The sequence below is a fragment of the Gordionus sp. m RMFG-2023 genome, chromosome 2 (genome assembly GCF_954871325.1).
Source record: "Gordionus sp. m RMFG-2023 chromosome 2, tfGorSpeb1-WG-v2, whole genome shotgun sequence".
In the NCBI taxonomy this organism is placed as follows: Eukaryota; Metazoa; Nematomorpha; class Gordioida; order Chordodea; family Parachordodidae; genus Gordionus; species Gordionus sp. m RMFG-2023.
Genome location: NC_088776.1, coordinates 12,708,793 through 12,733,187, shown reverse-complemented (window position 1 = coordinate 12,733,187; position 24,395 = coordinate 12,708,793). Strand labels below are relative to the sequence as shown.

At 26.9% G+C, this 24,395-nt stretch overlaps 2 protein-coding genes across 2 annotated transcripts in view; one reads left to right on the top strand and one right to left on the bottom strand.

Annotated features, from left to right (window-relative positions):
• The first annotated feature begins 334 nt into the window (after positions 1-334).
• Positions 335-6,170, top strand: LOC135925461 (exosome complex exonuclease RRP42-like). Its single transcript, XM_065460792.1, has 8 exons — positions 335-446; positions 488-589; positions 630-724; positions 765-930; positions 973-1,043; positions 1,085-1,211; positions 5,376-5,531; positions 5,922-6,170. The coding sequence occupies exons 1-8, from the start codon at positions 396-398 to the stop codon at positions 6,021-6,023; spliced, it is 870 nt and encodes a 289-aa protein (XP_065316864.1). The 5' UTR covers positions 335-395; the 3' UTR covers positions 6,024-6,170.
• LOC135925460 (C-Maf-inducing protein-like) overlaps positions 6,042-24,395 on the bottom strand; it is a 51,825-nt gene continuing 33,471 nt past the window's right edge. Inside the window, exons 4-16 of the mRNA XM_065460791.1 lie at positions 19,890-19,961; positions 19,037-19,126; positions 18,282-18,386; positions 18,007-18,087; positions 14,254-14,372; positions 13,523-13,624; positions 12,893-13,099; positions 12,224-12,698; positions 11,678-11,791; positions 11,399-11,539; positions 10,927-11,227; positions 6,892-6,962; positions 6,042-6,779 (exon numbers count right to left, since the gene is read on the bottom strand). Of these exons, the coding sequence (XP_065316863.1) occupies positions 6,726-6,779; positions 6,892-6,962; positions 10,927-11,227; positions 11,399-11,539; positions 11,678-11,791; positions 12,224-12,698; positions 12,893-13,099; positions 13,523-13,624; positions 14,254-14,372; positions 18,007-18,087; positions 18,282-18,386; positions 19,037-19,126; positions 19,890-19,961 (1,932 nt within the window). The 3' untranslated portion in view covers positions 6,042-6,725. The remainder of the gene's footprint in view (positions 6,780-6,891; positions 6,963-10,926; positions 11,228-11,398; positions 11,540-11,677; positions 11,792-12,223; positions 12,699-12,892; positions 13,100-13,522; positions 13,625-14,253; positions 14,373-18,006; positions 18,088-18,281; positions 18,387-19,036; positions 19,127-19,889; positions 19,962-24,395) is intronic.

Here is a 24,395-nt window from a genome sequence, read left to right as displayed (position 1 = left end):
AAAATGGACTGGGAATGACATTTGTCAATCAAGCTCTTTGAAAAAAATGAATTAAAAAATCTTATTCCTCTGGTATTTTATAACCTAGCTTTGAGGCTTTCGGAGACTTTAATTGGTTGTATAGTAATATTAACTACTTTGGTGGCTTAAAAATTTGTCAGGTTCAAATATCAGAAAGCTGTTACCAATTAAATTTATAATGAAAAACCAAAAGTGTTCATTCCCTTACAAAAATCTTGGATAAAACTTTGGCGCCTTTGCAGATAGAGAGACTATAAAAAAAAAATCGCTATTGATAGATCTATCTGTGAAATGTCATAAGTGCCATCTATTATGACAATTTACGTTTTATATTTTCGAATCCTTTAAAACTAGTAAATTTACAATTCTGTATCATGTTAGAGCTGGGAGATGGTGAAAGTAGTTTTATTATTAAAGGAATAGAGGTTTTAACAATGCTTATGCTATTTATCAACTATATTCCTAGAAAAATATTCGAATTGATGGAAGAACTAATAATGAATATAGAACTATATATTTAGAATTAGATAATATTTTAAATTCCCATGGTTCAGCTCAAATAAGAATAGTAATACAATAAATATTCTAAATATATTATAAATATTCAGAATAATACAGAAATTATGGTAGCTGTAAAAACTGAAATAATGATACCTGATATTCTACACCCTGATGAAGGTTCAATTGAATTTTACCTTGAATGGTAGATAAAATTATCAGATTAAATATATTCCTAACTATAGTTCTGCAAATGCTAATCCTATCTTCCAAGGTAAAGGGGGGGATGAATTATCTGAAGAAATTACAACACTCTTATATAAATTATATGATTCTTCTGCTGCTTTTGATAAAAAGAAATTAGGTATTTGTAAAAATGAATTTTGTTGGAAGCTGTATGTAGAAATATTGGTAAAGTTTTAAAATTTTAAATTTTGACTTTATTAATAAAAGATTTTACAATATGGTGGCAATATCTTTGATGCAGTATCTCTTGCAGTTAAGGCTGCCTTACATAATACTAGGTATATTCTTCATATTTAAATGTATTCATTTTTTGGAAAAGGATACCTATTGTTGAAGTGAAGAAAGATGAAGATTTACAGAAATACTATATTGAATTATCAAATAATTCTAGTGATGAATTCAATATAGATGTATCAAATTGCCCTTTGTTATTAACCATATCAAAAGTAAACAAAATATTTAAAATTTATAAAAAATATTAATAAGTTAAATTTTAATTAGAAAAGAAAAGTGTTATTTCTAAAAGGTTCAAACCTTTAATTAAGAATTTAGAATAATGAAACATAAATTTTATCACTTTAGGCTTTTGAATTGAGTATATAGCATGTCTTTCATCTTCTAAATATGTGAAATAATATTTAAAAAATTAACACTTATATTTCAATAAAAACTAACTATTTGTTATAATTCAACTTATGTTAACTAACAAAATTTTCAAAATTAAATTTTTTAAAAATGAATACTTTACCTTAATGGTTCAAATTAATTTGGGTAGTCTATAATCCACCCAGAAAATCCCCAAATTTTTTTTAGATGAATATTCATAAATATTGTCAAGCATAAATCCAATTTAGATAGTGAGTATATACTTTTCAACTATGTTATCTTCACGCACAACATCTTTTAATTCATTAAGTGATGAACATGCTTGTATTTCAGTTCATTCCTTTATGATTACAAGGGGGGATTAATGGGAAACTTTCCTCTTCCTCTTTAATAGATCAATTTATTATTGATTTATCCTTACTACAAGTTCATGGCAAAATATTTATTGATTTAATATATTTCAGTTTATAATTCACAAAGGATTTCTAAAAAATTAGTTGAGCAAAAATAATATAACGATTTCATTTCTATTTTTTACGCCTTTTATATCTTATACATTTCAAAAATAAATATAAATTGATAAATAATCATAAAAATAAAATATATTTATACAAATAATATAAACATCAAATATAAATAACTTTTAAATAAAAAAATAACTCTGCAAGATAATCAAAAAATAATTTGTCCCTAAAAAGATATGAATGAAATGCCATAATTAGTGACTTATAAAAATAACGGAATATACATCACATTCAATTAAACTTAAAAATCTAATTTTAAGTAATATCATTTTTAAAAAAAGTAATTATATTCTCTTACTTGATTGTTTCCCTCAAATATTTTTCATCAGTCCATTTTTGGCTTGGCACACTTATAATTGATTTTATAGGAGATAGAAGGTATCCTAAGACTATGAAAAACGTTGACAAAATGTCAATTCCAAATCCTCGTTTTTTAAACTACAAATTAGTAGGCACTCTATAAGAGAATTCTTTATCAAAAAATTATAAAGAAAACATAAAACTAGAGAAGATCAATCGATACCAGTTTAGACCTCCTTTCAAAGAGTGATCATCTGCATACCTGGATTTTAGAAACAAATATTGGTGTTTTATATTTATTGGCCCGATAAAAACAAAAGAACCCTATTTTATATCTAAAATCGATCTGCATAAAGTTGGCTACTTTTTTAGGATCTCCCAGTTGACATTCTCTAAATAAAACATTTAAATTTTTATTCGCTAAATACGAAATGGTCATCCCAACTTCAGCTCTTGTAGAACGCCATTCCGGTTTCGCTACCAAACCCCCTTACTTCAGATATTTAAAAAAAAACATTAAAAGAATTTGGAATTTTTTTTAATTTAAGATATATTTTACTTAGCTGCATTATACTTTAGGATATATTCTGCTTTAAAATACATCTACTCTCCTAATTCCTTATTAATATGGATTCACAACCCTCTTTAATGCTATACTTTCTTAATTCATTCTAATATAGGATTCACACTACATTTTCTGACTATAGTACATGATTCTCTCATTAATTGAGATGTGCTTGTAATCACTTAAATCAAGTAAAATAAACAAATACGTAAAGACCTAGAAATATTATATCTTCACCATTAGCAAGTAATTAGATGGCCATTTATCATACTCATAATTCTCTTAAATACTCTGTTAGCAGGAGCCAATTCGATAAATTGCAAAGTGAATCCCATTTTCTCTAACGATTCCGAGATCAGCCAAACTTTTATAGGATAAGAATAATTTTAGGGAGATCTCCGCTGGGAAAACTCTATCAAGCGTTGGTAGATTAAGTTTTTAACATGGCACAATAACCTATATTTTATTGATTTGCATATCAGGAGACCCATATGGCTCGGTTGGACGTATTAAAGGGAAAGGTTTTTAGTAATATATCTTAAACATTTGTTAATAAACGATTATGTTCTCTTATTATGGGTTTGGGTGAGATTCCACGTCTCGATGGCTTTTGTACATCAAGGAGAGAACTAATGTTTAAATAGCCGTATCTTTATGGGATAGATAATTGGTTGGATGTCTTCATAAACGAGCGGTACTTAAATCTGGCCTTGTTCACGATATTCTTGTTTGGTTCCCTTTCTTGTACAAAATAACTCCCAGATTTTATGCACGTAACTTCTTCAATTTCCTCATCCTCTAGAATGTATAGACTGCAATCACCTTCGTTTTCTCTGAATTGAGATTTAGGCCAAAAACTTTTACTTTGATGATTATTTTATCGCAGCTTAGACATAGAAGTCCCCTGAAGTCATCTGCAAAAGCAGGAAAATTTATATTTTCTACCGCCATTTTTTCGCATGTGATCTTTGTTATATAATTTGTTATGAAGTTGAATATTCAGCCCCATCTTTACTGGAATTCTTGGTGATTTTGGACTAGCGTGAATAATTTGTACTAATTTTGATAAAGGTATCAATAATTGAATCGAACGCTCTTCTAAAATCTAGGTCGTGATGAATATTTGGCTCTTTCGTAAAGGGTCCTCTCCTTTAATTTTTCGTGCCATAATAGCTCCAACAGTATTATGACCCTTTCTAAACGAGACCACAATCTACATAAATTGGTGTTTGGTGAGATGGAGCATCCCCGGCCGATAAGTTACCGCTATTTAATGAATTTCCCCAAAGTCAAAAATCTTTCTTAAAGACTGGAGGGGTATCTCTTTAAATTCTGTAATTTACAAACTATTTACGCAAATTATATTGAACAGACTAAACCCAATCGTTGAGTAGGCGTATTTCCACCCTTTTAGCGATCTATCTGAGTTATAAGTTTTGTAAAAAATCAGCATAATTATACGAAGAATGGGCCTTAGGCACGTAACTAAGGGGTGAGGAGAATTTCTTCCTAAATCACAAATTTGCTTGTTTCGTAAATATCATTTTAAGCTATTAATAAGTACCCCCCCCACTCCCTAAAAACTCCCACCCCTCTCCCCCCGAATATGTCACTATAAAGAAGAATTTGGAAGAAAATTATTGATTTTTTATAATAACGACAAAATTAAAAATATTTAGAAAAAAAACGTATTTTTATAAAAATAAGTGAAAACCCAAAACAATTTTTATAAAAGTATAATATAGCCAAAGGCCTACGATAAATCGACCTAAAAACCTCCAATAAGATTTATAGCGGAAAAGCTCGCCTAATAGTGTTTTCCCCTTATAAAAAAATCATGGATTTGCCTATGGGCCTTCAGATAATTCACGATAGCTCATGATAAGAATATAAAATTTTTGAATTAAAAAGTATTATTGATATAATTTATATTTTAAATCATTATATTTTATCGTTCTTTATATTTTTATACACTATTCTATACAAATGGTGTTATTTGTCATTATTCACTATTATATGGGCTGAATAAATAAAAACGCGTTATTTTTTGCAAATGAATTACGATTGCGTAGGAATTGGTTTTTTAAAAAATGTTTACATTCTTCATCTTTATAGCATTATGGGAAATCTGGTCCGGATTTATAATTTTTTAAGGCCCGGTTCAGACTTTAAAATATTTCGGCCATTACCGCTCTGGATGGGTCTGCATAAAAATTGTAAAAAGATGACGAAAATAGAACATAAAAATTAAATAGACGTTGCTAAAAGGTAGAAATAAAATTTTTAAGAAAAGTACATTTCTTTTTTTTGTAGGAAACTTTTCCTTTTCATGTGCTTTTTTGATTGACACTTTTCCTTTTTTGACCGAACTTTGTCTTAAGACTGAACTTTTTCCTTATTTTGATTGGATCATTCCCTCTTGATTGAATCCTTTTCTTTTTTGGATGGGAAATCCTGTAATAATGTATTTATTTGTTTGCTGTGACATTCGGCGTTTACATCTGTATTTGCACTAAATTAGAATTCATATTTTTAAAAACGAAAATATTTGCTTATGACAAGCCATTTCGGATATGATTTTAAAAAATTAATTAATTATTTTATTTAAAAAAAAGATTGGTGCAAATCACATAATAGATGCTTGTTTAGAGGAAGAAAGTTGCTCAATAGCTAGTCTTATATTTGCTATCATCCCGAATGGTAACATTTTGTTAACGAAGAAGCTTGGCAATGGCAGCTTAAATCCTACTAGCATAAAGCAGATGATCATAGTACAATATTAATATAATTATTTTTATTACTAGTTATGATCTAATGATTATATATATCATTCTATGATTTAAATAATTGTAGGTATTTATAATATATTTTAAAATTTTATGAGTTTTTGTTGTTTTAACCCTTCATTCTATTCTAATTATATTTTTTTCTAAAATTAAGTGTTACATTTAATAAATCATAAACTACACGTGAAAGAGCCTTGCATAGAGAAGCGAGTCGGGCAGGCCCGCCAATATAAAATTGGGCCGGGCTGCCAAGATATATCAGTTGCAGAACTCCAATATCCATTGTCAATTTAATTATATAATATTTTTGTTAAATTTTATTCGAGTAAAATGATTGGTCAATATTATTTTATATCGAAAAAATAAATAATCAAGTCGGCAAAAGATATCGGCATCGAACTTCATGAACGATTAACTACTCTGCTAAACAATAATACACAAAATATAAACGTCGACAGGGATAAACTAGCGAAATAATATTTTATTTATATGATACGTCATTTTATAATGCAAATTAAATTATATTTTAAAAAAAGTAATCACCAAAAAAATTCAAATAAAAAATTATTGTGATACAATGAGAAAAAAAAGATATGAATAATTTTAAACTATAATACGTTATACTCGGAAATCATGAATATAATAAATAAATTAGTTTTGAACTTTCGTTATAGCAGTATAACAGGGGAATGGAAATGATAAAGTTAAATGCAGTTTTCTTGTGTATAAAAAAATATGCTTCAGTTATAAAATGATGTCCCTAGTTTTATTTTAAAAAATATTATGATTAAATATAAAAATTATAATATAATACCTATTATAATGCCTCGAGTTAATTATTTGGATTAAAATAATTAAAAATATAAATATTGGAGATACATTTTAGTTTTTTTTAACTAACTTTAAAATACTAAATTTTCTGGTAATTTAGCTTGTTAAAAATAAATAATTATATACATTTTATTTATAAAAGATGGAAGTAATTTCCACCCTCAAAAATTTATTATGGTTTTAAAGATTTAAATGGAGGACAGTAAAAATGTTGATTTTACTTAGAATAGAATTAACTAGAATAATATTGCATCATTTTCGAATAAACTAAAGGCAGAAATCCGAATATTGGTTTTTTTTAAAAAGGAGAGTATATCTTCACCACATTTATTTTTTAAATACGTTTTTTTACCACGCATCGGTGTATCTTATATCACATTCTTGCAAGGCTGGTAATTTTTCCTGTTATAACATAATTTTTTATTTAATTAATGTATATTACAGATTTTAACTATGAGAAATCTAAAAAAATGATTTGTTAACCAGTTCATTGTTAAATAAAAAAAAGTTATACCTTTAATCCTTCAAATGTTTTAGCTGACAGACTAGTGCTGTTTAGATTGAGTTTCCTTAAATTTTTCATAGCTTTTAAAATATAAATAACATATTTAATATAAATAATTCATGATTTCATATATTTTTCTTAGTCTTTAATTGTTATATAGATCAATTATATATATTATATTTATAGCTAATATACAAATTTAGCTAACTCATTTTCTCAGATTTTTAGTACTATTTATCCTTAAGTATTATATTTTCTATTTTTGCTTATGTATACTGTTTCAACCCACTTTTGGTTTTTTTAAATGACTTTTTCTCTCGTTTTTATAAATTTTTTACCTCATTTTAAAGTATTTTATTATAAATATTTCTTAATTTAATCTGATTTCTCCGTCTTCAGTTATTTTTATAATTTTAACTAATCGCATTTTCCCCTAAATTTTTTTTGTAGTGACCTCAGATTTAATTCATTTTTTTTCATAAACTTTGTTTTGTAACTACTTTTTTAATTTACCAAAAGATAAATAAAAATTAAAATGGGTTAAAAGTAAGTAAAAATAGAAAAAACTCAGGAAAGATCTTATAAAAAAATTTTAAAAAAGTGGATGAAAAATCTGGAAAAAGTTGATTAATTAGCTTGTAAACCTAGCTAGTTTGTATATTAACTGTAACATATATACCGACTTGATCAACTATCCATTCTTTAAAAATACATAGGATAGGAGTCCGCTTAGGTTCAATTTTATGGCCTGCATAAATATAGATAATACTTTAACAAGATAAAACTTAATTATAGTAAGAAAAAAGACCTAACTATTATATCTTAAAGAAAAAAGACTTCCTTTGAAGCTAACGTAATTGGACTTGTGTTTTATTATATTTCATATATATTTTTTAAAAAATATTTGTAAATTCTAAACAAAAATCAAAGTGTAGATAAAAAAAATGGGATCTACAGCTGATTCTCATATATATATATTTGAAAAGATTTTAATGAGTGAATAGTCAATATAGTTGGTAGAATAGTATTTATATATCGTGATGGGAGGAATCAGTGGGGGTTCGGAATCTAAATTTTAATAATCTGATAGGACAAAAGATGTAATTCCAGCATGTATGAGTACCCAAATTAAATTTCAGATAATATTATGTGATTTTTTGAACTACTCGTAATTAATTATATATATATGTTGTATTACATATTAAATCAACCAAAAAAAGGTCGATTCTCAACCCGACCCCCTTCGATTTTTTTAAAAATTTGTATGATGGTAGTATATACATTAACTAGTAAAAATATAAAATTTTAATTCTCAACTCAGCTTACTTCATGAGATATGGCCATCTTGAGAAACGTGGAAATTCCAAAATACACTATATTTAATTTTAAATATCTCAAAAAGTAATTAAGCTAAAGACATGATTTAAATTTTATTAAATAGCTCTTTAATATGAGATAAGAAATATTTTTGTGAAAAAAAGTATATTACCAAAAACCGGAAATGGTTATAAAATAAAAATTGCTCTTTTTTTTTCTTTTAAATTTTTTTTACAGATAGACATTATATTTCTTAATATTTGTACAAAATCCTAGATTGGGACGAGTATTGGGCCAAAAATTATTACACTTTAAATATAAGTAGTATGGCTTAAATCCTATATTATACTAAATAAAATTAGTTTGGGATCCGGATATATTTTTTTATAAATCTTTCTGGCCTTGTTAGAAAAATTAGACCCTATGCAGATCACTAGTAGACATTGTGTCATATTTAGCACATAAGTTTAGCTATTTTATTTTAGAAGAAAAATAATTGTAAAAATATTTATAACTTTATTTAGCTAATTAATGGGAAATTAATATTTTAATAAACATATTAACGTTTGGCCATTAAAAATCTATTTTCAAGATTGATTTCCATTCTTAAATATTCTACGTTGCTAACAAATGTATATTTAATTCCCGGGATATTGATTCTCGCATAATTATATAAGTCAATAGGAGTTATTATAGGATTTTCATAAGGACGTTGCAAATTTGCTCTAGCCGCCAGCCTCTTAACAATTCCCCCTAAACTATCGCAAGGAGTTTTGCCATGTGCAGTTGCAAAAAAATGCCATTCTGCCTTGATCCCAAAATCATTATATATTCCCCATCCTTCAAATTCGATTTTAATGGCTTAAAAAATGAAGATTGTTCCGAGGAATTAAAATATTTAATTTTTCAATCAAATACTCCACAAATTCGTTGGCGGACTTTGTTAAAGTTTCGAGTGTAGTATAGTCAGCTGCCAACCATTGTTTAAATGTTATATATTTTGTGGCATTATTATCAAACAATAAGTGTAGTCTTTCTTTAAGTTCCAAAGTCCCGGGACACATTTGGCATTTCCTCAAGTAATAGCAAGGCTGGGGTGGATTGCATAGACTTCGTGCAATGTAATGTTTATAATCTTTTAAGGGAGGAAATGGAAAGTTATGCTGGTTTGCAGTTAACTTATCTAATTTACCACCAATTATAATTAGCTTAAAATTAATAGAAGGTAATGTGATAGGGATCGTAAAAGTAAAAGGTAAGATGGGATTTGTTGAATATTTTTTAAATTTTTTCCGGCAAGAACTTTGATTAATTGATAAGCTAGAATTCACTTGTATCATCTATTATAAAACACCTCTAAGATCGTAACGTACTGAATGAGATTTTATTCGAAATGGGTTGCAGCACTTTACAGGAATTGTAGACATTTAAAAAATAATTTTTTAAAATTAATAAATAAATTTAATTTTTTAGAAAAATGGCTATGTAAAATTAATCAATAAAAATGACGACTGTTGCTGTTGGAATTAATTTTGAATATTGACTTTATGCCAAATATAATTATTTTATTTTAATTAATTATAATTAGATTAAAATAATCTTTAAAATGAAAATATATTTCTGACGATCACAATAATAATTAATTGTCTGGCAATGAAAAATAAACTTCATCATTCACTCTCAGAGTTGCCAGGTCAAATCTCGAATTTAAGAAGAAATTTGGGACGAATATAATCTTTAGGTTGGGGTGAAGAGATTATTGAGCTCACTTTTTATTATCATAGTTGTTACTTTATTACCTTATACAAAATCTTAGTCCTCCAAATTGAGGCGTTTTGTGTTATATTTAAAATAATACAATACAATTTGGTGAATGTTGTTTTGAGTTTTTTAACATTTAAAAAATGCAAAATAAGATTTTTTTGGATTTTAGTTTTAATGCAATTATTCACATATATTGCCCACTTTTTTAAAAAATAATTACTCTATATTTGGTATAATATAGAATTTAAGCCATACTACTTATATTTAAAGTGTAATATCTATTGACCCAGTACTCGTCCCAATCTAGAATTTTGTACAGATATTAAGAAGTATAATGTCTATCTGTAAAAAAAATTTAAAAGAAAAAAAGAGCAATTTTTATTTTATAGCCATTTCCGGTTTTTGGTAATAGACTTTTTTTCACAAAAATATTTCTTATGTCATTAAAGAGCTATTTAATAAAATTTAAATCATGTCTTTAGCTTAATTACTTTGAAATATTTAAAATTAAATATAGTGTATTTTGGAATTTCCGCGTTTCTAAAGATGGCCATATCTCATGAAGTAAGCTGAGTTGAGAATTAAAATTTTATATATTTATTAGTTGGTGTATATACTACCATCATACAAATTTTTAAAAAAATCGAAGGGGGTCGGGTTGAATCTTCAGTTAATTTGATATGGAATAAAACATATATATATAACAAAAAATGTTTAAAAAATATACAAAAGTTCACGAATAGTTTCAAATTTACAGGGTAGGTACTCTATACGTGCTAGAATACATTTCATGGCGAATCAGATTTTTCAAATTTAGAAATCGTTCTCAGTATATGAATTAAAAATGAGATACGAATCCTCGCGGATTTCATATTCCGTAATGACATATATCATTGTATAAAGCAATAACTTCTCCCTATAATCTTTCAATAATAACGAAAAAATATATAATTTAACACTTACAAATCAAACAGGAGAGCCCCTTATCGGTAACGGGCGTCTCACATAAGTTGAGCACCTGTAGCCTGGGCAAATGTTCTGTTATAAGTTGTAGACCAGGATCCCCGAACTGGGTGGACCAAAGGTTTAAGTATTTTAGAGAAGGGAGTTTTATTAAATATTCGGCGCATTTGCTTGTTACGTGAGTGAAGGCTAAGCTCAAACATTCTAGATTACCGAAAGAACCTTGGGATAAAATCTTTTTAAGGTCCGTGTCGGTGGATTTGGCCGGAAGGGTTAAACGTTTGGGGCCGCCTTTTTGTTGCTTGAAAGTGAAAAAAAAATTCTATAAGATGACAGCTTTTTTTATAAATCGTTTCGCTTGCAAAATTAATTAATAGAAGTGGAATTAAGAACATTATAATAATATAGCAATATCTTACAGTTATTAATATGGCTAAAAATTGGATATTTATAAAGAACGACTTTGGATTACCAATTCTTTTAAAGCTGCTAATCTATCGCATAAATCCGCGTATAATTTTTTGCCCTTGTTAGTCGAATGCAATGTAGTCACTATTTGGAGTTTTAAATCGTGATTTTCTATGGTATCTAATTCCAACATCGAACATAATACCTTTATTTGGTTAGGCACAGATAATATGAATACTTTAATATAGAATAGAAATAAAAAGAATGTTATGAGTAGATTAAATGTAAATCAAATAGTTTGGTTAGGCGATATTTTTTTTAAATATTAGTTTAAAAATAGAACCTCCATGGCAATTTCTTGTTCCCTAAGAGCTAAAAGCATACATGGTCCTAACATTTTATTCATATGTGTCAAAAACTTTTTACGTTTGCAGCAGCATCGCATTAACGTGGTGAGCTTGTATAATAAATAAGATAATCTTTCATCGTAAATTATATTAATATAAATTTATAATGAAAGCAGGACTGGCACCTATACATAATTGATTTGTCTCAAGATCAAAAATAAGAGGGTCAATAAATTATTTTGTCAAAAAAAATTCTGTAAGTTGTGCTTGAGCCTAATTTTTATTTAAATCGGGCCAGGCTCAGGCTTTAATAGAAAAAATGTTCTATCTTCTCAGAGATTAGGATATATCAATTTATGATTTTTTCTTTATTTTACATTATAAAATAAAATGCGTTCAGTTCAATCCATATATTTTTTCCAATTAAAAATTTCAAAAATTAATAATAATTTCGGACCATAATTAGGAAAAATGATAGAGGTTCATGGTCCGACTAGTGATCTATATATAATCTTATGTTAAAAATCTAGACGGTCAAATACCATTTCGCAAAACAATTTTCCCTCGAAATAGTCCATCTCATTTTCGAAACCATTGGCAACAGCCACTCCATTAATTCCACTTAATCCATTATGGGCATTGAATCCGTTATGACCATTGTGATGCATCATATGATCATGGTTATCTGTATTATAGGCCAAGTCTTCCGAATTATTATTCAACATCAACTCAGAACGATCCAAATTTATGCTATTATCTCTACTAGTTTCAGGGTTAGTAATACTGTGGGTTTCATCCAATAAGATGTTGCTGCTAATGTGATGAGCCAGGGGCGAAACAAAAGTTTGATTGAAATCGTAATAATAAATGGAATTGGCGGGGCAGAATAAATGTAACCAACCTTCCTTGCCTTCCCTAACACCCAAGAGTGCTTGATGGACCTCGCAACGATTATCCTTGGCCAAGTTAGATATGACTTTCTCCATACGTTTCATAAAAAGTTCATGGCAGAGGGAACTTTTAAACATTTTGATAATTAATAAATTTATTGCAAAATAAGTAACAAAAACTTTATATACTTCTAATTAAATAATATAACTATAATATATTTGAAGGTAACAATTTTAAACATAAGGTTTATAATACTGATTTTGATTTCTTCTTTACTATAGACATTTGCCGTTTTAAGTTTCTAAAAAAAATTCTGTTACTAATCGGGGAACGGAATCGGTTGCAATAGACTGGATAAGAGAGGTCTCCAATCTTCATAGGTCGACATTACGTGTATCATAGCCAGATAGCACAGGAGTCTTCTGTCTATCTCAGTCCCCCTCAGATTACTAGCCCGTTTCTGATTTCTAATAATATTGTCAGTCTCGATTGTTTCTTCTTGGCCGTTTAGGCAATCTTGTTTGAGTCTTTTTAATTATATATAATGATAAATAAGACATTTATTGTAGCAATGTTAATAAATGGTCCGATTAAGATTTTAGCAATAAATATCATGTAATTCTGGAGATCTTGCTTATAGATGGCAGAAATTTTTTGACCTCTATTTGTTAAATCTCGAGGCTTACATAATATAATTTTGGCAAAAATCTTAATCGGGTCATTTTTAAAAATCAACCAAAATCGGGCTTTTTAATAAATTATAGGATTTTGAGAGAGTATAACCGAGATAAAGAGGCCAATCATCTTTGTAGGTTTTTACTTAATTAAGAAATAGAGATTATAAATTTTAACTCCCCGTAAAAAAAAGAATTAATATTCATAATATTGGCAAAATTATTACAATACAGAAACGAATTTGTGTTTAAAAAGATAAATGTTATGTTACAAACTTTAATTTTTCGTCGTAACATGAATATATACCGGATAAGATGACCGAAACTAAATTGGGTAATAAACCAGGATGAGGGCATATACTGGCGTGTCCATGCATACTTTAATGATAAAATAATTATTAAAATCAAGCAAAATTTTAATGTCTTTTTTTAGTAAACATTTAATTACTATTAAATATCGATTTTTCTAACAATTGTATTTTCTTTTAAAAAGGGAGACTCAATTTTTCAAGTAAAGATTTAGTTGTTTTATGCATAAAATTTAATATCTATCTTAGTATACTATATTGAAAAAAAGAATCATTAAAAGTTACGGGACTTGTATACAAGTTTGAAAATAAAATTATCATAAAATCATTCCCTTTTATTTTAAAATATATAAAATGTAGATGTGTAAAACTAAGTTGATAATATATGATATAGCTTGAATTTGTAAGATGAAAAAAAAATGACAATCTAACGTCTAGTTTTGTTCATTTAAGCGTTGTTAATTCGATGGTTCCCATAATAGATTAAATTAATCCTTCGATAATCTTATACAATTAATTATTTCCTTAAATCTTTTCCTAATTAACGCGATTGAAATAACAATTTAAATAGTGTAATAAAATTTTTATTAAGAACAACTTATAAAAACCTCATTTTCGCTACATATTTTTTATCTAGTTTAAAAGATGATGAAAAATCTCATAATTGAATAAACTTTAAATTTTTTTAAAAAAATTAACTTTTTGACAAGTTGTTCAACAACCTCGATACCGTTATTTTGTGAATTGAGTGCCTGAATATATTCCTGGACGAATATTCTCATTTTGGGATATTTACCAAAATCTTGAAGGTTGCAACACTTTATATTCAAATAATAAATAAATAATCAGTTTGAAATGCCCTTCAAAAGTTTTTTTTCGAGAATGCTCTCAAAGCAGGCTTAGTGATCAAATTTTACCTAAAATTCAAAATCATTTATAAGTAAATCTTTGATTATGAAGTCGCAAATTTTTAAAAATCTCATTTGGGCTGTGTCCAAAACATAAAACAAATTAAATTCAGAAATATTCGAAACTTTAATGAAAAAAAAGACGCTATTTTAGATATAAAAATAAAAACATGTCCAAAATATAATTCGAATTTTTTTTATAAATTTTAAAAATTTAGCGTACGATTTCATTAAAATTTTAAAATAGTTTTGAAACTTTTTCAATTTTTTTAAAATGTTTGGGCCTTAAAAAATTCTCAACTGTAAATAATCAAAGCCTTTTTATTACTTTGATATATTCAGACCGACTTTGGAGATGCATCGCGGGGACGGTCGCCATTTTAACCACACCCAAAAATTATAAATGGCATTCATAAATTAAAAAAATAAGTATATGAACATGATCCAAACTCAATTTCCGCCCAAAATTGAATTTTGATCTAACTTTTTATGATATGGGTTATTAAGGGACGTGATGCCACTTCTAATAAATGTTTGATAGTAACCCACTTCAATAATACGCGCGACCACTCTTTACTTAATTAAAATATATAGGATTTAAATTAGTAAATATTCAAAAGTATCGTCCTACTCTACCAAAATATCAACTATTTCCGCACACCAATTTCAATTGTAAAAGCTTACATTTTTACCCTTGGATGATGGAATTTTTATTATTGGGAGGACATTGTATGGCGCCCAAGCGTAGAATGGTACAACATGCAAGTTTATTCCGGTTTCATCTAAGAAATATAAGGTTTCGCCTGGGATATTTAAGATCTTTATACAGTAGATTTGCCGAATATTAATTACCCCAGGATTATTTCCTCTATCTGGCTCTTTGCCAGCTTTTTTTTAGACCAATCTATATTTTTGATATATTTACTAATCATTTAAGTTGGAAAAATTATCAGTATTAGTATTACTATTGGATAATAAAAATCTATATTAAGCATTTTTTTATTGCTTTAGAAAAATTTTATAAATATTTTAAAACATTTTTTTATTAATTAAATTTCCAACATAATTTCTTTTTATTATTTAAACATGACGTTTAATCTTAATTAATTCCCTTATTTAATTTCAATATGTGTTAAATTAAAATAAAATCTTACTTTTTATACCCCCTTTTATTATATATTTAATAATGACACTGGTTTCACTGTAATAAAATTCTGGCACAAATTTTGAGATATCGATTTCCATATAAACTCTTTTCTTATCCAAAGAATCCTTTGTTCAACATCGATGCTTTCTAAGCCCTAGGTTGAGTAAGCTCCATATCTTTTCAATAGGATTGAGATCTAGAGAATAGTAAATTACAATTCTTGCGATATGACAAAGAGTCATATCTTTCTGGAGTTGTTTTCCTCATGTCTTCAACTGAATTGATGGGATCAGTACTTCGCCGAGAATACCTTATAACAGCTTATTTAAAAAAAAATATATCCTAATCTTTTTGCATTCACGCAACCCCATACCATTATAAGAATGGAAGCTTTTGCCTGGGAATTTATGATTCAATTTCGTATCAAAACTTATATCAAAGTTTGATTCATTGTTGAATATTGTGTCCACCTTTTGCTCTTTTGTCCAATTTACTTATAAGCCCAATTTAATCTTTTATACTTTTGTAATGCTTTAAAACTGGTTTCTTCTTAGTCTATATAAATTAGCATGAAGTAAACAAAATTTCAAACTATTTTTTTCTGTCTTCATGAAAGAAATATTCTATTAAATTTATTCTTTTGATAAGATGATATGGAAACTTATTTCTCAATTGCAGAAATCTCACGAAATCATATTTTTGGAAAAGAGGCATGACGATTTTTAAAAACAATCTTTCTAGAATTCTATCCTCTTTTGGATTAGTAATCTTTAAACGTTGACTAAACTCAATTACCCCGGGATTTTATATTTAGGTCATATATCTTTACTTGTAGATTAACTTATGGCAAATAAGTTTGCTATATTTCTACCAAAATTTCCTCTCTTAGATGAATTAATAATATTCTCAAGAATTACAAGATAAAATTTTAAAAAGCCATAAATTGATTAAACTATATATAATTAAAAAACAAACGGATGATAGTTAATTTTTAAAGAAGAGAAATAAAAATTAACATGGGCGAACATTTTGGTGATTTTTAAGAGGTGAATATTTATGCACAAAGTGAGAATAATTAATATTGTTCTTATAATTTAAATAATATAATGCAAATAAAACTAATATAAGAAAATTTCGAAATTTTAAAAATGAAAAATATAAATTAAAAAATTAAGTAAATAAAGTTAAAGCCAATATTTTGGCGAAGATAAAGAAATTCTTAGGGATCACCGGAAAGGGCAGATATTTTTAAATCTAGTAACCGGAGTTTCCCAAAGTGGAGTTGACAACCGAAACGAAGTGCATATTGTAAATGAATGAATATTTATTCCTCTTTTTGTTTTAGGCACACCAGAAGCAAATTTGATGCATATTTTTAAAACAAGTCTATGCACATGTAATCCAATGCAAGTGGCCCATCTCCCATGATATTCGTGACAATCCATCGAATCTCTTACCGTTGGTTGTGCCGAAACAGTTCTAGGAAGCATGATATGTTTATTTTAAGGCCTTAGATATGATAGGATTGAACAGTATCTTACTAAAGAACTTTAATTGTTTTTAAACGGGATTAATTTTTTTGAATCAGAAAATTAATGAAAAAATAAAAATCAAGGGCGGCCGAATATCAATGAGGTAGGATAGTATTTAGATGTGTTTTTATAAAAAATAAGTGTTCATAATTAATAAATTGAATGGATGGCATCCCTAGCATCATTTATGCAAGCTAAAAAATATTTATTATTTAGGCAAAATTGATCGGGCAAAAACATTTTAGACGCATATCAAATTCAATGTAGGCGTACTGAATATGAGTACAATTAGGCCTTCTTCCTTCAAGATTATTAATAGTGATTTGCATCAGAAATAATTATTCAAGCCCGGTATGCCCCAAAAGTTGTCCGTCCGGACCTGATACCTAACGTTTTATTTGTCCCGAAAGAATAAAAATTATTTGCTCCCTCCCTCCCCGGCTCGAATTTGTCTAAATATAGAAATTAATATTTTTTTTCAATATAGTTTATCTTAAAATATATTTCTTTTATTTCAGAATTTAAGCCTGACCCAGCCGGAAATTTTAAAAAAATATTAGTGCCGAACCATTTTTTTTTTAAAATGGGCCCAGACTTACCTTTGCAGACTTCTAATCATCACTAACCCGGCATGTATTCTTCACTATATTTATCAGAGACCTGCAGAGTTTCCAATTGTCTGGTTCAGCCCGTATACTGCCCTGAGCATGCAAATCTCTGATATTTATACAATGTTTAAAAAATAGTTTGAAATATTCCGGGTTTTTAGCCCAAATCTCCGTGCGACGTCATCACTGAAAGAAAATAAATGAAGCAAAAGAGTATCGAAAATGATTTTGATAAATAAATACATGATAATATTTACCATGTTATGTTTGAGTATTCTTTGAACGACAGAAGTAAACATTTCGATTATTACGGTTGATCGGGGACTGTCTTTGCAATGCTGTATATACATTATATAGCAAAATATATAATTCTCTTTTTTTGTTATGAGTAATTTAGTGTTTGTGATATCCCATGATTTTGTAAACCGCCCAATTCAAATTAAAAACTAACAAACTTAAATGAAGGTATTTATATCTTATGAGGTATACAATTTTAATTAAGGCTATGTTTTTTAAAAAAAAAATCATTTACTTTGGTAAAAAAATCACATATTTCGGGGGATGGATGATTATTTTCCAACAAGGGAGCTAGAGCTGTGATAATATTTTCATGGATAGTTTTGGGTATACATTTATTCTGTTTAAATGTTAAACAAAAAATAGTAATAATTAATTACTAATGCAACATTAAATAATATTATGAATAAAAATAATCTCAATTAAATTTTAACGGAATAAATCAACTTAAAATATATCATAATTTTTAAAATCATGTGGCGAATATTTATTTATTAAAAAGTATATTTCCTATTTAGATCATAATATTGGTATAAATAAAATACTACCTTTCGAAAATTTTACGTTTTATATAAGAGTATTGTCGCTAATGTGATTCACTGACATAAATGTTCTCGACAAATGTACCTTGAACAAAAAGATACTGGATAAAAATACCCTAATTATGAAAAAAATTATAAGAGGAAACTTTTTAAATGACCATTTTTTTTAAACATTTAAATTTTTTCTAAAATTGTAATATTTTTGTCCCGGGTACTTTTGTCTAAGTCATTTATGTAGTGATTCACTCCTATTATTGGTTAACATACAATTTATTTTATCCTATAAAATGATATTTTCTTTATTGGGTATAAAAAAATTTAAGAAACGAAATATTTTAACAGAAAAAATTAATAAATGAACACAAAATAAAGAAGCGTGAATAAATAGTAAACATAATAGGTAATACGTTGTAAATGTAATATTATTTCAACAATAATAAAACTAAACTTTTTGCAATAGATCGGATATTAGTTCCAATGGAACTTGGTGAATTTCTTCATCCTGTAAAGGAATGCTCATGGCCATGTCTATCAAATGCTAAAAAATATTTAATATTAGCTAATAAAAAAAATGGAGGCTTTACTTAATCGATATTTGCTATCATCTTAAATAATTAATGCATAGTTCATTAATAATATTAAGGAAAAATATTTTTAAAACGTCTCATTTCAAAAAGAAAATTTTTATGAGTAGCCGATTTTTCTGTATATTCTACAGTTTTATTTCATTCAAATGTTCATAATATAAAAATCGAAAAAAATTATGTGCAAAAATTAGTTTAAAAGTGATTTTTTAGTGCCGTATAAGCATCACAAAAGTAACTTCATTACTCGTTACTTTTACCAAAAATCAGGTAACTGTGTTACTATTCAAAAATATTTTTTTAAAAGCCGTGTTGAGAGATAAACAATCATAAAAACTAAAAAACAAATTGCATAAAAAAATTCTGCCCAATTATTTATTTCTTTAAATTTTTGGCAAAATAAAAGGAAAACAATTTATTAAATCTTTTTCCATATAACGGTTTCCATGTTTTTATTATTTTTTTAATCAATGTAATGGAGTTACTTTAAAACAACGTTATATACTATTTTTGCAAAAACGGGAAATGTAGTGACGTTATTTGAGTAAATTTGAAAGCTTTATATTTTTTCAATTTGTCTTCAGTTGACTTATCGGATTAGTATAGAATAAAATTTTCTGCATAACCAACGGCGCAAAGACGCGTGCGCGTTGATATTAGGTTAGGGAGTCGTATTTTAAAAATTTTTATAATGCAAAAGATCTGTAATAAATAAACCTTAATTTCTCTAGTTAGAACTTCTGGCCGTGTGGTATTTTGAAGGATTTTGGTATATTTCAATACTTGTTTCTGGATAAAATAAATTTTATATTTCAGAGTTTATTTGATTCAATATTTTAAAAAAAATAAGTGTATTATATTCAATTTTAAATACTGATACTAATACTAAAATTTAACTGACCGATTTAATGCGTATAAATATGGGATACCTACATATCGTTTGATTGAATTATCATAAAACTTAAACTCGGAAGAAAGACTGTTCCTTATATAAAACTCATATTCATGTTAGGATTTATTAAAACATTTCGAAATTGTAAATCGTAAATGAAAATATTTTTGTATTTAAATTAATGATCTGCATCGGGCCTAATTTTCAAGCCCGGCCCGAAATTTTTTTTAAAAAAGTTTTGCCGGCTCGGTCTGAACCCGAAATTTTTAAAAAAAGTTTTGCCAGCCCGGCCCGAACCCAAAATTTTTTTTAAAAAAATTTACCGACTCGGCCCGGCCCGAATTTATTTAAATATAGAATTAATTTTTATAATTAGTCAAAATAAAAGACATATGTTATATGTCGTTTAGTTTCAATAAATAAAATAAAATATTTTTATTTTACATAAAAAATTCAATATAAAATTTATAAATTTAAATATATTTAAAAAAAATTCCAAAATCCGACCCGACCCGGTCCGAATTTTTTTTTAAATATTAGGCGCGGCCCAAACCCCGGGCCGGGCCTAACTTTGCAGATCTCTAATTTAAATATTCATCTGTATAAGTATCTAAAAACTGATAAAAGTATAATATGGATATAATTAGATATAATTAAATGGATTTGACTTATAATAAAAGACGTTTTTTTGGAAGGCAACCACTTTGTATATTTTCTCCCATTTGATGATTATACAAATATTAACTAAAATAAAAATGCTTAAAAACTTAAATAGAAATATGAAGGTGGCCATCTAAGAAAAGAGGTTGTCAAGGCCATTCGACTTTCATATGTGGCTGAAAATTGCAAAATTGTTGCTATAAAAGGATATGCCATAGGCTAGAGCACATAATATAGCTTATCGACAAATCAACTGAAATTCATAGGGCAGTGTTGATCACATTTTATAAACCGTGCTTAATAATTTTAAAGAAAAAATAACACATTGTAGACATATTAAGTCTAACAATAATAAATTATATTTTGTAAGTAAATTAAACTTTTCTATTATATCACAAATAGGAAAAAAAAGGACTATTTGGGGGAAATCTTTCAAATCAAATGAAATTATTTTATTTAGTTATATTGGTTCGGAAGATATGCGAGATATAATGCTTTGGCACATAAAAAAATACTCGAAAAATATAGAATATAAATTACTGTTTAGTTTCATTAGATAGCCCCTTAAAGCCCTCTATTTAAAAAAACTAAAATAAATTGACAGTGTTTTATTAATTCCGGAAAAAGTAAAGGTCAATTTTTTTTTGGCATTTACGATGTGTTCAAAATTTCCGTTTTTTTTATAATTATTAAAATAGGATTAAATTTATAAAATAAAATTTCGTTAAGGGAGAATTTGTTTTAGACTGGGATTGAAACCGTAACCGATTAACCACGCTTTTTAATTATTTGCATTGAACCCAAATCTAAAAATAAAAAACGGATTCGGTTCGGGTTAAATAAGTTTTTAAAATATTGTATTTTTAATCTTATTACCGCTTTGTTTATTGAAAGCGAACTCTTTTTTAATTATTTGCCTTGAACCCAAACCTAAAAAATGAAAGAACGGATACAGGCTCAATTAGTTTTAAAATATTATTTTTAATCTTATTAATACATTTTTAATTAAAAATTGCATTTCATTTTCATTTAAGTGATTTTAAAATTTTTTTACATCAATCACTCTTATTTCCTTCTTTGTCAGCTTATTTCCTATTATCACCTTTACTATAAAATTCAAACCCGTGATTGAAATATTTTAATTTATATTTTTTATAAGATATGTCTATAAGCTTATTTGAAATTATAAAATCAAAAAAAAATTACTTGATTTGATTACATTACATTTAAAATTTAACTTGTACTTTTAGGTATAGTAGTTTTCCTTTACATTATCCATTTAGTAGGTTCTTTATTAATCACCTTTTTTTATTTTAAATTGGGAAATCAAATCATAATTTGTTGAAGTTAACATTTCATTGGGTGATTTAAATTATATTATCACATTTAAATCACTATTTTTTTTTATTTTACATTAGAGAATCAAAATATAATTATATATTACATTTCACTTTTATTTTTGATGATTTATATTATCTTTATCTCATTAATTAAGATATAAATATTTATTCACATAGTAATTTTTATTACCATTTAAAATAATTTGATTAATTAGAAACTAAATTTACATTTTTTTAATAACATTATCAAACATTGATATTTCAGAATATGATAAGGGATACCAATCCTATACAAAAGTATTTTAAATACTACCCAGCAACAAATGTATCCAATTGTCTAAATACAAAAATGTAAAATAAAATTTAAGAAAAATCATTGCTCAAACTTAGAAAAACATTTGCAACGAAATCCTATAGCAGAGCATGACAAATACATAAAACTAAAAGCAAAAACACAAATACCAACAACATTATCCTCTCTGGCCACAAAATATTAGCCAGACGCAAATCCTAATACCATTGATAAATGTTTCCTATAAACTTCAGCTACAGTTAAAATTTCACAAAAGGAAATAATTGAAAGTAAAGTTGAAATGGTAACAATAAATGCAGCCATTTTAAATTAAAAATAACAGTTGGTTTAGAATACTTAAGGGAATAGGAAGAAAATTGGTACTTAATGATAATTTAATTATATAAGAAATGAAGTTCTTGAAACTGCTAGCAGAATACGAGATCAAATAAAAAATCAGGTCCGGGGAAGACATCATTCATGAAGATTGATAGTGTTACCAGATTCGATAGAACTATATTAGGAATAAATATATAACTTATTGAAAGAGGCAAGATTATTTTAAGAACTGCTATTAAGGGAAATATTTGAAAAATCTTCGGCGAGAATATAAATTTTTTTTATTAGAAGTGATGATACCAGGTTAATTAATAAAAAAAACTAAGAATACCTACTGTCTAAAGCTAATAAAAAGTTACAATTTATAATTAAATTGTGAATCTGCAGCTAATAAAATATCTTTTATATTCTTGCGTAAAGGTTTTTCAAATATTTTCCTAATTCTAATAGCTAAAGTTCTTAAGCCCTCCCCGGGTAGCTCATCCTTTTCCAAAACAAAGTTCAGAAAAATTTAAACTGTTAAAAAAGTATAATTTTTTTAAAAATTATTTTTATGTATATCATAAAAGTAAATAAATGGAATAAAATGAGATATCATTTATTCAATATTATTTAATTTTATTGGCGTTTGCCTTTTAGGACTCGCATGCTCTCCGGTTTTCCCTACAAGTTAAATTTTATAATGTTGTAATGTAATCAAATCTAATAATTTTTGACTTTCTAATTTCAAATAAACTTAAAGACATAGCTAAAAAAATATAATGTATGTATACATTTCAATCGCGGGTTTAAATTTTATAGTATAGGTGATTAATAAGAAATACAGGCTAATAAATTTGAAAAAAAATTTAAAATCCTTCAGGCATCTAAAAAGAAACATTAATTTTTAATTTAATAGGGTTATTTATTTTATCTATATTTTAATTATACTATATGATGCCATACAAAAAATTAATCAATAAATCGATTTTATTAGAATTTAATTATCAGTGACCCGTAGCGCTCAAAATTTCAGCCAACCATGAAAATAAAATATATAAAAAATTTCCGGCAAGGATTTTTTATATTTTTCGACCTACATTTATATTACTCATCCCCGGTCCGATTTATGAATAAAAATTATTTTAAAAAAGATTTGCGACACTTTCGATAATTTAAGCTGTATTTTATTATGATTTCAAAGGGAAATCATTGATATGAGACATGGTTTAAAATTGGATGTATCGAGGACTGACTTAACTAACGTGAATCGGCAAGTTCTCGATCTTGAAGTTAGAGGTCAGCGAACTAGAGGCAGGCTACGACTAACTTGAATTTCTCAAATCCGTGTGGAAATGTTGGATAAGAAAATTGTGATTGATATGGCCCAAAGTGGAGCCATATAGAAGGATAGGACGCGTTTTAAAGATCCCATAAGTTTTGGGATTAACACGATGAAGAAAAAGTTATTATTCTAATAGTGGAACCCGAATTTTTTAAATAAATCATTTTATGGTCGATTCCGTGGCAAAAAATATAACATTTTAAAAAATTGAGTCATTTTTTTTATTTCCGGACGAGGTTAGGCCTGATATTTAGGCCATTGATATTTAATAAAATCAATGTATTGAACAATATACATGGCACTATCTAATATGAATTATTTTATGGGTAAAAAAAATAGAACAAAATAAAATAACTTTTAAATGTCTTTTTATAGT